We start from the raw sequence: 12,802 nt of genomic DNA, 5'->3' as shown, positions 1-12,802 counted from the left end.
GTTGCTTGACTTCGCTTTGGCTAAGCACAATATGAACAATACCACATTGATTCCCTGCCAGTCAGAAAGATGACAACCGTAGTAGATCTGGATTGAAGGAAAATACTAGATATAAGGCCCACTTATGGCTGGGCCAGCCCACCGTTGATCAACAAACGCCGATCAACGCTAACACTAAAACGGAAACCACTCAACGAACTCAACTTTATTGCCGCCTCAACCCCCGCCTTTTTGTCCTCCACACTGTTAAAGCAGCGTCACCACCAGCATTTGACTAGCATTTGATATCAAACAGTGTGTCCACCACGATGGACCATCCGTCCCTCCCATCCGAAGCTGATACAACATTACACTCTACGGCTTCGACTCTCCTTCATCCCTCACTTACTTCTGTCGCTGAAGACGCGTCGACCCTAGCTGCCCACCAGGACCCGCACCTAGTTCCAACCCATCGACAAGGCCAAGTTAGCATTGACGATGACTCGCTCCACGGTCTACAATGTGCCGTTGAAGAACTCGACTACACTCGACAAGCTCATCAGTCTCATCATCAATACCATCATCAACAACCCCATCTTCAATCTCTCGTAAAAAGACCCGACCAACATGTCGACATCCGCACCATTCTTGATCCTCCGAACCTTGATGCATGGCGAGAACGGCTTTTTAATGTCGATGAGATGATAACTCTAAGTGAGGAGCAGTGCGTATTCTCCCCTTTCTTGCAGATACAACGCCCTTATTGACAAGTCCCAGATTCCTTACATACTTCCCACACATCGACAACGTCTACTCCCACCGGTCAACTCAACACTACAAACGCAAACCGCTGATTTCCCACTACTGGGACTGTCGCCTGAAAGGTCGACCTCCAGGGACACCGAAATCCAATGATCCCAACAAAAAGAAACGTAAGCGTACGGCCCGCCAGCGAGATCTCTGTGATGTAAAAATCAAGATCACAGAGTACTTCCCGGGCCACGATGTTATGGGGTCAGATCTAGGTGTCCTTGATGGACTTGGGGTCCCCGGCCCAGTACTCCAGGAGTCTGCTGTCAGAGAGGAAGAACAGGCTCAAGGCCAGCAGTTTGGGTTGTTAACGCCGAGCCTGAACCCACCTCTACCAGAGGGCCATCCAGGGGTCAACGGCCAGAGGTATTTTACTATCCAGCGAGTAAATGGGAATGGTGCGAACGGGAAGAACGACGGTGTGAGTGGGGGTCATCGCCATACGCTGGAGGATAGTGACCGCGTGAAGAAGAATAGTGTGCAGCGGTTCTTATTGCAGGAGGTGAAGAAGGAGAAGAGGTCACTAAATGTAAGTTCGTTTCTATATTCTTTCTGATTGATCCTGGCACAAGCGTGTTACGTCATTCGGCGGAGAAGTGCCTATCGCCGACTATCTTCCCCGCTCCTGCACTGCACCTTCTCTTCCCATCCATTATGCTCCGAAGATCCATTCCTGTGTTGAAACCATTGCTGTTTGGCAATCTATCCAAGCGTGCTCCCTCTGCGGTCAGGACTCGATTGATTAATATTCCTTCTAATTACCACCGCACACAGACTAGAGTAATGGCTACCCAAAATCAAATTCAGAAACAATACCATACCAAAGCCACCGGCCTGGCTGCCCAGACAGTCGCGCACCGCTCACAAGACAATGAACTGAAATTGTATGGAAGTTGCTTTTGGTACGTTCACTCTAGTTTATATGCATATATACATCGCCAGCGCTGACCACTGCTAGCCCTTTCGTACAGCGCGTATGGGTTGCCCTTGAGATCAAGGGAATCCCCTACCAGTATATTGAAGTTGACCCCTATAAGAAGCCCCAGTCATTGCTGGACGTGAACCCCAGGGGACTTGTTCCAGCCTTGCGGCACGGGGATTGGGGCTCATACGAGAGCTCCGTATTGCTGGAATACGTATGGCTCTAACCCTGCCACTGAACCAACTTGATCCAATCCTAACATGCTTTAGTTGGAGGACCTGAATGTTGGGACACCGTTGCTCCCACCCGGAGACGCCAAGCTGAGGGCGCATTGCCGACTATGGACAGATTTTGTATGCACCCGTGCTTATTATCCCTTTCACTTCTGACAATCACAGATCAACCGCCACATCGTCCCAAACTTCTACCGTGTTCTTCAAGAGCAAGACACTCAGAAGCAAATAGCCAATGCACAGGAGCTCCGAGATGCATTCAACACATTAGTCGGCGCCGCAGATGCGCAGGGCCCGTTCTTTTTGGGCGCTCAGATCTCCTTCGTTGATGTCCAGGTCGCCCCTTGGGTTATCCGCTTGCGCCGCGCCTTGAAGCCTTATCGTGGGTGGCCAGACCCGGAGCCTGGTAGTCGCTGGGGAGCCTGGGTCGATGCTATTGAGAACAATGAGCACATCCAGGCAACCACGAGCACCGATGAGCTCTATCTGGATAGTTATGAGCGATACGCTCGTAAGTGGATTGCTGATACAACGCGATCACAAGCTGACGTCTTTAGAAAACCGCCCAAACACGTCCCAGGTTGCCAATGCGATCAACTCCGGAAGGGGCCTTCCCTAGCTTGTTGCAGGTCACTGCTGTACCATCTAGCATCTTAATACTATTCTTAGCAGCGGCCTGGAGTCGCGTCCCACCAACACAGACAGGCGCAACGCGCCAATCCTGGTGAAGAGATAGCTGTTTCGTTTTCGTAGTCTAGCCTCCACGGGCACCCCTGTGGCCCATTCTAAACCCGCCCCTTCCGCTGCTATCAGGGCCACGTGGACTGCGGATCGGCTGCCTCGGCGATTGCGAATCATCCTCCCTTCGGACACTGCCCTGCTTCTCCCTCCGCGGCCCAAAGCTCGAGTTCGGTTTAGGAGACCCCGGATCGTAGAGCTGCTTAGACTTTCCGGATGCAGCAGACGAGTCCCGCTTGTCACGGTTGTTGTCTCGCCCATTCCCACGGCTTCTCCCTTTGCCTCGGCCCTCGTGTTGTTTAGGCGGGGTAGCACTGCGTGGCGACGACGCGCCGGAAGTAGGGGCAGACGGGCTACCGAACAGCCTCTCCCGGACTTCTTCATATTTGCGTTGCTTCTCTTCCAGATTGCGCAGCGCAATAGCCTGCCGCTCCTCAGGTGTGGGCTGAGGCGGTCTATCCTCATCAGAGTCGTCATCCTCGTTCAACCCCAGTCTTCTCATACCGGCACTGGCAGCGTCTACAGAAGATGATTGACGCGTAGCTATTTGTGGGTTGCGACTGAGAACAGTGACGGTGGGTTTGAATTCCTGCTTGAGCGGGACATTCGACCGCGCCTCTAGATAGTGAAACGTCTGAGGTGATTCTCTGTAGCGGGAAACGGTCAGGCAACATCCGCATAGTCATAATGTGGTATACATACGCCTCGGCCCATAGCTGGCGGTTAAATTCGGCCTGTTGGGCTCGGCGCTGGGCCTTGGTGACTTTCGAGGAGACTTTCTTCTCCTGCGGAGGCGGGGCGGATTCTGCAGCGAACGACTATGAGAGCGATTAGCCAGGGGATTGAGATAATCGCACAGCGGCATGCAGAGGTAGTGGTGCACATACATCAGCCTGACTCTCCCAGTCCTCCTCCCAGGCGTCGGGGCCACTTGAGGGCTTTGCGCTCATGGCCAAGGGATATATCGCTATAGCGCGTAAAACAGGTTCTGAACGAGTGAACGACGAGACCCAAAGTCAGTGGGGTCTACTAAGTAAACCAAAAAGAACAAGTCCAATGTATTAGCCGGGTGGCTTAGTTTAAAGGAGGGAATGACCGAGGGGTAAGTAAGACGAGGGGAAGAAAATCGTCTAGTTGGCAGAGGAGTTCAGAAAAGCGGAGGAAAATGGCGGTTGCCGCCTTGTGCTTAGTTAAGATCGCCGACCTCAACTTATCCCCGATCCTACATTTCCATCTCAACTGCACATCAACGTTTTGTCTCGCTTTGTTGTTTTCTGTTGCAGCTATTGCTTGATTGATTGGCTTACATCACCTACTTGATAAAATCATATATCATGGCCACCGGTTTGTGCTCATACCAACCCCTCCACACAGTTCCCCGCTGCCATCACATACAACCAACCTCCACCTGTCTCCCCACCACCCACACACCTCATTAACCATAACCAACCATCACAGACCCAGACGGCGACTCTCAAATGGCCTCCTCCCCGGAATCATCCCACGGCCTCTCCGAAGACTCTCACCCGGGTACCCGCACCCCAACCAACAAGCTCACCAACCCGCGTCCTCCTCCCTTCGGCGGCTCAGAACTCTCCCCGCCAGGCTCTCAAACACAAACCGCTACTCTGAACACCCAGGGACAGATGGCCTTCGACCAGAGCCTAATTGACTCTCCGCTCGCGACGCAGACAACTCAGCAGGTACAGCAACAGCAACAGCAGGCACAGCAGATGGATGCGCCGGGTGCGGCGTGGATGAATAAAAGGGCAGAGGAGGAGTATCAGCGCGCGATGGAGTTCGTGGTTGATCATGATTTCAATCTGGGTATGTTGTTGATATATGGTCTTCTATGGCTGAGTTGGTATGGGTTGGGTTGGGATGTGCTAATTAGTGAATGGTATAGATGAATTCGGAGATCCGTTTGATGAGAGGGATGTTGAGGAGAAGTTGTTTTGAGGGTGATTCTTTGCATTGTGTGGGTATAGCGGTGGTGTTCGGGGAGTTGGTGGCTTCTTGTCTCTTTTTTTACGCTTGTGATTTGTGATTTGGGGAGTGAGGGTGTATGCGTGAGTTATGAGCATGAGATATGAGTTTATTGCATCTGGTTGCTGGTTCTTTTGGTTCTTTCAAAGGCGTATGGGTGCTGAGAGGATTAGTAATGATGGAATCCGGCCAAGGTCTCTTCAATTGTATTCGACTTCGTAGGAATAGCTTAGGACTTAGAAGGCAGGCTTGCGTGGCTAGCAACACACTGCAGTATATCATGTCTGTCTACGTCTCTCTATCCCATAGAACATATCAACGAACCAACAGAACACAACCTAAGCGCACCTACCCGCAACACAAACCCTTCCAACTCCCTACTCGCCCCCGGAGCCGTGCTTTGAGCGCCTCAAAACTCGGCAGCTTAATAAAAACATACCGAGCATCGATAATACAATGTGCCTTCATCTGTTTCATACCGTTCATCTCAATATCTAGCACAATCACCCGGCCTGTCTCCATTTGATCTGAGATTGTATTGCCCACTTACTCGTGCCATACTGGTTCCCACCGAAGGTGCGCATGTTCCACAAAGGCGCCTTAGGAGATGATGTCCCCGAACATCGGCTGGTCTAAGAGAGAGTAGCTCTTGCCGTGGATTTCGCCGTCGTGTGGGATACTGTGAATGCGAATGTGTTCGGGTGTGCGTCGAAGACTCTCTTGATCAGTGTGCCTTTGCCGACGCCCGTGGGGCCGGATATTACCATTGGTAGGGGTTCGGGGAGTGTTACTAGTTGGGTGATTTGTGGGAGTGGATGGGGAGGGAGAGACTTGCCGGGTGGCATTTGGTTTATGAATGATTGGGGTTGGATATGTGTGAGGGCGGTTTGGTTTACTATCTAATGGTGATTACTATAATTACTATCACAAGGAGGGAGGGTCGAGATGTAAAGGGGCTGTGGCGGTCGAGCATCATGTTCGGCTAGTTGCATATATTCGTTCATTACATGGTAAATTTGTGTTAGTATGGTTTGCTTAGTGGTTATTATTGTTAGTCTGTGAGTTATCTAGCAAGCGGAAAGCAATGGCTATGGTTGCGAAGCCTGCTACTAGACCTTTCTAGTGAGATGAGCAGACCGTATTTACTTATGTGGTGTCAATGGCCTCACAATTACTAGATGGAATACTCGGAATAATCACCTAGAACCAGCGCCGTATATGGAGTCGAAATGAGATGATTAATAGTATCTGATGTGCGCATGGACAAACACACGATGAGAATCTAAGTGATAAATCTTAAGGCATTCATGAACAGTATGCTAGAAACAAGATACCGGTTGTAACCTAATAACAAACATGCATTTATATTCCAAAACCCAATACAAACCAAACAAGCAACAAGTATAATCCTAACCCTAATCATAAAACTCCATCAATGTCCCATCACACATAACCATAACCCGAGAAAGGAAAGACCAGACCATAAGCCCTACACCGGCGACGTATTACTCGCAATTCTGATCCCATTATCTCTCGCCATCCAATGCAAATCCCTTAGTCGTAACTGGCGCATGTATATCCTCTGCTCTGGAGGAAAGTCGAGGTCCCTCTCCTCACCGTAGAACCCATTAGTCGCAAGGTAATGGATAGAGTAGCCGAAGACAGAGACTACCACGCATCCGAGGATGACGAAGAAGATAATGGCTTCTTTGGCGATGTAGACCATTATGATTGAATTCTTGTGTGGGAGAGAGAGAGGTGGTGGTGCACGAGGCAGATAGTAGTGGGAACTGTTAGAGGTGATGGTTAGAGATTGCCAGTGTTTAGGGTGAGTGCGTGGGAGACACACTGTTCTGTAGCAGTATGTATAGTCGTAGTTTAATGAATACGAAAGTATTTCAATTGTAGTATAACCCTCTTAGAGGTATAGAAGTAGTAGTAGCGATATAGATAGAAAAGTATGAACGTAACGAGCGACTGCACACTGAATAGGCAGAGAAAGAAGGACAATAGTTGAAGGACGAAAGAATAAAACCCTGCTTCTCTCCATCCATCCCTATCTCTCCTGCTCACCTCTTTATACCCTCCCATCGCCCAATTTCTCTAATTCTCACCGTGAAAACATGCCCTATCGAAAGATCTATTCTGAGGTATAGATATCGCACCATCTCAAAACGGGTATAACGTATGGCCCCTATGATGTCATTAGCGAGTGTGCCAATCATATGCTTCTAATTCTCATGCGGATTGGGTTTAGCGTGAACAATATTATAACTCTGGAGGGTATATCAGAGCTGGAATGCCCCGTTGATAGGATGCGGACTTTGTTAGACGTATCTGAGGTTCGGGATTTGGTTGGTGAGGAGGATTCGGGGTATGTACGTGTCCCTACTTTTATTGTGTTAAGTGCTTGGCTCAGCGTCAAGCCAAGGCTACCTACCTACCTACCTCACCAGATGACTACTGATAAAAGACTCTTGACCTGCACAGCTGATAAATCAATCACATATCAAAATTATCTTTGTTCATTTTGTGCAATGTCAGCACTATGCAGTTAATGCATACAGTAATATCTCCCCATCTCTAACCGCATCTCCAACCATCAAAATCACCATCAACACCACCTAATAACACCATCCGTAACCAACCAACCCACATCAAAAACCCTTACAACCCCTTCCCATGCTTCTTCTCCGCCTCCCTATTCTTGAAGGGAAACCCCGTGGTCCTCTTATCCGCCCCGGTCTTCCGACTAATCTTCCCATTACTGCTGGCGAAAAGCGCACACCAGATTCCCAACGAAGCAAGCGCCCCGGACACCACCATCCCGACCCCAAACGCCAATTGGCCCTTGTCCGCGAACCAGGCGTACGCATACCCGGCCGAAATAAAGTGGAAGATAGTGGTCACTTGCATCGTCGGAACCGCGTAGGGCGCCTTGGGATCAGAGTCGTCGGTTGTGACGGGGTCGGTGATGGACGCCGTGAGAGGGATGGAGCCGGTCAGCATGACGGTTAGGATGGCGATTGTGAGGAGGCTCATGCCCAGGCAGCGAGAGAGGTAGGTTTCAATTGCTGTGATGATGTTAGTTTGGGTTACTGGGAGTGGTGATAGGTGAAGGGGAGGGGAGGTACAGGATGGCTGTCTGCTTTCTTGTTCCAGCATTGTGGTCATCATTTCGGGCACGGCGATTAGGGCGACGCTCTGGAGGGAGAGCCAGCCCGCTGTTGAGTAAGTGTAGGCGTAGAATACCTTTTATTCATGGCGTTAGCCTGTGAAGTGGTTGGGGGGTTTGTAGGGGGGTGGTTTAGCTTACGTCCATGGTTGTAGATCTGATATGGTTCTAACTGTGGTTCGTGATGGATTGTAGTAGTAACGTTAAAATTGAAATTGAGTAAAGGAACCAACAATTGGAGAACTAGCTGAGAACTGCCGAGCGATACCTGTCTTATAAGGTAGAGCTCGTGAGGTCATTGCTAGCTCAAGCGCCCATGATGTCATTCATTCCCAGTTGGCAGATCTACGGCTGACTCATCCAGCGCAGCAATCCAGGCACCGTTGCTTTGTTATTCAATCCGGGTTTGAATGAATGCAGGGATTATTGCGATGTGGAATGGATTGAAAGTGTTGGCTGTGTGATGGTGTTCTGACTGACTGGTCTCGTGAACAATGTTGGTGTCCCGTTCCGCAACGGTAGAGCCAAGATCTTAAGGCTACTTAATCTGCGATGATATATGCAGTTCCACGTCACTAGACTGTCTTTGAGCCTATTGGCCTGGAATTGGAATTTATATTAGTTAGATGGATTTGGAATGATTATCAGTCACATCTAACTATGGACTTTGCCATCTACGAACTCCACTGAGAACTGGTCAGTCGAAGAGTATGCTTTTGAATTAAATTCTAATCATTTATTCATGATGATAAGCCAATATCAACGCCTTCGTACACCGATATATGTAGAGTCAAAATGCATGTCCCGCGAGATCATTTCCTTCCTAGTTAATGTTACTCTTGCGCAGGTATCTGGCGAAACTGTGATCCGCGTCCGAAGGAGCGCTCTGATCTGCCAGCGCATCCTTGTACCGCTGTGAGAGTCCCTCATCGTTACCCGCTGGGGGAGCACCGCCATATCCATCTTCATCGGAATCGTCATCGTCGTCGAACCCTCCCTGGCCAGCCGCATCTTCTGCCTCTTCTTCCGCTTCACTGACGGTCTCGGCTTCGTCCTTGCGCTGACGACTAGAGCTGGAGACGCTCATATCCTTCATCAGCTTGCCCAGCTCCAACTCCCGTTGGGCAGCCTTGGTCTCCTCGCGTTCCTTCTTCTTGCGCTCCAGCTCCGGCTTGTAGTCACGCTCGAACTCCTGGCGCTTCTCTTCCACGGCAGCGAAAAACTCATCAATACCATCACCCGTCATGGAACTCACACCAACGACGTTCAAGTGACGGTAAAACTCCTCCAGCATCAAGCTCATGCTGTTCAGTAGCGATCCCATGTATCCACTTCCAGCGCCGAAGCCACCGGCTCCACCCTCTGCACCAAACGCACCCGACTCTTCTTCTTCCCGCAGCGCTTGCTGGAACGCATCGAAGTCGGACATCCATTCCTTGGCAAACTCGGCATCCTGCACGTCGGTCTTGTTGAAGACAAGAATCATCGGCAGCTTGGTCTTGTACAAGATACTGCAGGCGTAGAGCATGTTGCTCATGAATGTGCTGGTGGAGCTGGTGCGGGGGGTATCAATGACATAGGCGATGACGGTAGGGAAGGAAGATGCCAGGGTCTCGAGGAGAATGCTTCCAGATGCGCTCCATACGAACACCTCGATCTGTCCCGGAGTGTCGACGAGGATGTGCTCAATGGGCTTGGCGGAGGGGTTGCTCGGGTTCGGAGCGGTGCGCTTCTCCAACAGGGCGATGATCTGGTCGACCTTCGTAGCGAACAAGTTGAGGGAGGTGAGAATGCCGCCGTTGGGGCCGAGGTTGTACTGCTTCATAACTTCTCTGTAGTTGATGGAGTCGCGGATGTCAATGTTGCTCTCAAAGGGAACGGAGTAGACGGCGGGGTCCAGGTTCAGCACGTAGGGAACCTTCTTCTTCGAGTGGAGATGCGAGTTGATTCTCTGCATGAAAGTCGTCTTTCCGGAGCCTAGGTAAGAGAGCTCGTCAGAAGATGAAATTGAGATGGGAGAGCAGTATCGGCATACCTGCCATGCCGACGCAGACGACGGCCACCGGTGATTGCGCCATGATGAAATATTTATAACGGCAAAGCTATCAAGCTCAACAGTGGTTTATGTGAAGCTCGACAAGCTAAAAGCTTCAGACAAGTCCGGATAGGATGGTGTTGAGGGCGAACAAGTGAAGCGGGGAGCCGAAGAAAAAGGAAAATGTTGCGTCGCGGGGATGGAGAGATCGGCTCCGGTGGAGTCTGGACCGCCCAGACGTCATTCCGTCCGCAGCCTTTTCTTCGCTTCTTCCTCATTTCTCTTTCCTCAGCAGCTCAACCATCACAATGACACTCGAGGATTTCGAAAAATCGCTAGCGGAGGAGCAGGAACACAGACGTGAGAAGAGCGACAGGAGTCGGCATCGCCATCACCGCGACCGTGATCGTGACCGTGACCGTGACCGCAGCCGAGAGCGCAGACACCACCACCGCCGTCACCGCTCATCCAGGTCGAGAGAGCGCGATCATGAGAGACGCCGGGATTCGCGGCGTAGCGAGGACGACGGACATCGTCATAAGCGATCGCGCCACTCGACCGACCATGGAGATGATCGTGATCATGCACACAAGCGCCGACACCGCGACAGCAGAGATGAGACGGACGCGCCTGCCCCGGTGGAGGAAGTCGTACAGGAAGAGCCTACGCGCATGAAGAGAGATGCCTGGATGCAGCCGGATGGACTTGATGTCGACTACGTTCAGCGACGCAATACGACGCGTTTGGAAGAGGAACCAAAGCCGAAGATGCTGCAGGCGGACTTTGAGCTGAAAATCCACGGCAAGGAGCTCAACACCCATTTACACGATTTGAAGGAGGGCAAAGTGCTGGAGGAGATTGAAGAACAACCAGCGCAGCATGAGGTGGACTATACGTTTGGTGATGAGGGTGCTCAGTGGAGAATGACTAGGCTCAAGGCCGTCTATCGGGAGGCAGAGGAGACTGGCAAATCGGTCGAGGAGGTCGCCATGAACCGGTTCGGGGACCTACGATCATTTGATGATGCACGGGAGGAAGAAGCAGAACTGGACCGCCGCGAACGGTACGGTGAAGGTTACGTGGGCAAGGAGAAGCCTACGGGTGAACTCTTCCAGGAGAGAAAGCTGGAGGAGGACGTCCACCGCGATCCCCATGATAATCTCCGCAGTCCAGGCAAGGAACTTGATGCCCAGGGCCAAGGCAAGACAATGGAAACTGTGCCACCGCCAAACACGACACAACATCTGGATCTGACGGCTCTCAACCGATTGAAGGCTCAAATGATGAAAGCCAAGCTCAAGCGCGCGCCAGATGCAGCCGAGCTCGAGGAGCGCTATAATGCAGCCGCAGCTGCCATGTCAAACCGGAAAGAATCCGATGTGGTGGTTCTGGGCGTCATGGAGAACCGGATGCTGGCTGGCACTAGGAACGAAGTGAAGGCGGTTGAAAACCGGCGCGGCCGTGAACGTGGCAAGGTAGAGGAAAACGACGAAATGACAATTGAGGACATGGTTCAGGAAGAGCGTCGCACCCGGGGGCAATTTGGAGGCGACGGTCGACGGATGGCGGAGCGAATTGCCAAAGACTCGAAATTTGAGGTGAGTACATTACCAAAATACTCACGAATACCATGCTAACGTAGCCAGAATGACCTGGAATACATGGACGACAATGCCTCCAAGCTGGCCAAACGTGTGCACCGATCCGAGATCGACATCAAGAACATCACCATCAACGAGCTGCAAAAGATGAACCGCATCCTCGACAACTGTCCTCTCTGCCACCACGAGGACACGAATACGCCGCCCGTTGCACCCGTAGTGGCATTAGCAACGCGGGTATTCCTCACTCTTCCCACGGAGCCCGAGCTCAACGAGGGCTGTGCCACCATTGTTCCCATCCAGCACCGCACGAACCTACTCGAGTGCGATGACGATGAATGGGAAGAAATCCGAAACTTCATGAAGAGTCTAACCCGCATGTATCATGACCAGGGTCGCGACGTGATCTTCTACGAGAACGCCGCTCAGCCCCATCGCAAGCGACACGCAGCCATGGAAGTGGTCCCTCTGCCCTACAGTCTCGGAGAGACATCTCCGGCCTTCTTCAAGGAGGCCATCCTCTCCTCGGACGCAGAGTGGTCCCAGCACCGCAAGCTGATCGACACCCTAGCCAAGTCCAAGCAAGGTATGGGACGGAGTGCCTTCCGGCGGTCGATTGCGCGGGAAATGCCCTACTTCCATGTATGGTTTGAGCTAGACGGCGGACTGGGCCATGTGGTGGAGGATGAGAACCGCTGGCCTCGGGGGGATCTTTTCGCCCGAGAAGTCATCGGAGGAATGCTGGATCTGGCGCCGGATGTGATTAAGCGGCAGGGACGCTGGCATCGCGGTGGAGATCGGCGGGTGGCTGGCTTTCAGAAGCGATGGAGGAAGTTCGACTGGACGCGCGTGTTGGTGGAGGGCGCACCCTAAACTCTGGTGGAGTTAGTTTACTTAGTTAGTCTGTATAATGAGGGCGCTTCGTATGACTCACTCAGTCGTCCTTAACTATAGCCATTGATGTCTCTATATACTCTACATCGCACCAACCGGAGATGAAGCCGAAGTGTCAACTCGATAACGGGAGCGGGGCCGTGGGGGTTTATTTCCCTATCTCTGTTCTGTATAGACTGTTATCCTTCCATTTTTCTCTAATTCCTTCTTTCCTATCTGGCATTTACTCGCAGTCCTCTTCTCTCAGTACTCCAAACACTGTAAGCCAATTCCCGTTCCCCAAATAGTAATCTCCTCGTGGAGTCCCACCCCCACTCGGTATATAACCGCCCGAGGATCTATCTTCGGCAACCCCCACGACATTTACCTCTCTCCAATACTTCTCTCACTTACCTTCCTCCCCTCTACTCCCTAACGAAAACCCATAAT

The 12,802-nt window shown here is 51.5% G+C and overlaps 7 protein-coding genes across 7 annotated transcripts; 3 read left to right on the top strand and 4 right to left on the bottom strand.

Annotated features, from left to right (window-relative positions):
• Positions 1 to 308: 308 nt before the first annotated feature.
• On the top strand, positions 309 to 2,563 carry AKAW2_20788A (glutathione S-transferase family protein; the record flags this gene model as incomplete). Its single annotated transcript, XM_041685539.1, has 7 exons — positions 309 to 703; positions 757 to 1,318; positions 1,564 to 1,691; positions 1,748 to 1,925; positions 1,981 to 2,064; positions 2,110 to 2,455; positions 2,502 to 2,563. 7 exons carry the CDS (start codon positions 309 to 311, stop codon positions 2,561 to 2,563), a joined length of 1,755 nt encoding a protein of 584 aa, XP_041539614.1.
• A 135-nt stretch (positions 2,564 to 2,698) lies between these two features.
• On the bottom strand, positions 2,699 to 3,632 carry AKAW2_20787S (uncharacterized protein; the record flags this gene model as incomplete). Its single annotated transcript, XM_041685538.1, has 3 exons — positions 2,699 to 3,329; positions 3,385 to 3,500; positions 3,570 to 3,632. 3 exons carry the CDS (start codon positions 3,630 to 3,632, stop codon positions 2,699 to 2,701), a joined length of 810 nt encoding a protein of 269 aa, XP_041539613.1.
• A 384-nt stretch (positions 3,633 to 4,016) lies between these two features.
• Positions 4,017 to 4,641, top strand: AKAW2_20786A (uncharacterized protein; the record flags this gene model as incomplete). The annotated part of the gene is made up of 3 exons (XM_041685537.1): positions 4,017 to 4,026; positions 4,141 to 4,509; positions 4,589 to 4,641. The coding sequence occupies 3 exons, from the start codon at positions 4,017 to 4,019 to the stop codon at positions 4,639 to 4,641; spliced, it is 432 nt and encodes a 143-aa protein (XP_041539612.1).
• Positions 4,642 to 6,157: 1,516 nt separating this feature from the next.
• Positions 6,158 to 6,394, bottom strand: AKAW2_20785S (uncharacterized protein; the record flags this gene model as incomplete). Its single annotated transcript, XM_041685536.1, has 1 exon — positions 6,158 to 6,394. One exon carries the CDS (start codon positions 6,392 to 6,394, stop codon positions 6,158 to 6,160), a length of 237 nt encoding a protein of 78 aa, XP_041539611.1.
• Positions 6,395 to 7,335: 941 nt separating this feature from the next.
• AKAW2_20784S (uncharacterized protein) lies at positions 7,336 to 7,990 on the bottom strand (the record flags this gene model as incomplete). The annotated part of the gene is made up of 3 exons (XM_041685535.1): positions 7,336 to 7,742; positions 7,803 to 7,920; positions 7,985 to 7,990. 3 exons carry the CDS (start codon positions 7,988 to 7,990, stop codon positions 7,336 to 7,338), a joined length of 531 nt encoding a protein of 176 aa, XP_041539610.1.
• A 676-nt stretch (positions 7,991 to 8,666) lies between these two features.
• AKAW2_20783S (putative ATP binding protein) lies at positions 8,667 to 9,921 on the bottom strand (the record flags this gene model as incomplete). The annotated part of the gene is made up of 2 exons (XM_041685533.1): positions 8,667 to 9,820; positions 9,879 to 9,921. 2 exons carry the CDS (start codon positions 9,919 to 9,921, stop codon positions 8,667 to 8,669), a joined length of 1,197 nt encoding a protein of 398 aa, XP_041539609.1.
• Positions 9,922 to 10,186: 265 nt separating this feature from the next.
• AKAW2_20782A (putative cell cycle control protein (Cwf19)) lies at positions 10,187 to 12,352 on the top strand (the record flags this gene model as incomplete). The annotated part of the gene is made up of 2 exons (XM_041685532.1): positions 10,187 to 11,476; positions 11,525 to 12,352. 2 exons carry the CDS (start codon positions 10,187 to 10,189, stop codon positions 12,350 to 12,352), a joined length of 2,118 nt encoding a protein of 705 aa, XP_041539608.1.
• Positions 12,353 to 12,802: the final 450 nt, after the last annotated feature.

Source organism: Aspergillus luchuensis, chromosome 2, assembly GCF_016861625.1.
Source record: "Aspergillus luchuensis IFO 4308 DNA, chromosome 2, nearly complete sequence".
Lineage (NCBI taxonomy): Eukaryota > Fungi > Ascomycota > Eurotiomycetes > Eurotiales > Aspergillaceae > Aspergillus > Aspergillus luchuensis.
The sequence above is the reverse complement of the archived record's forward strand: the minus strand, read 5'-3'. Positions and strand labels throughout refer to the sequence as shown.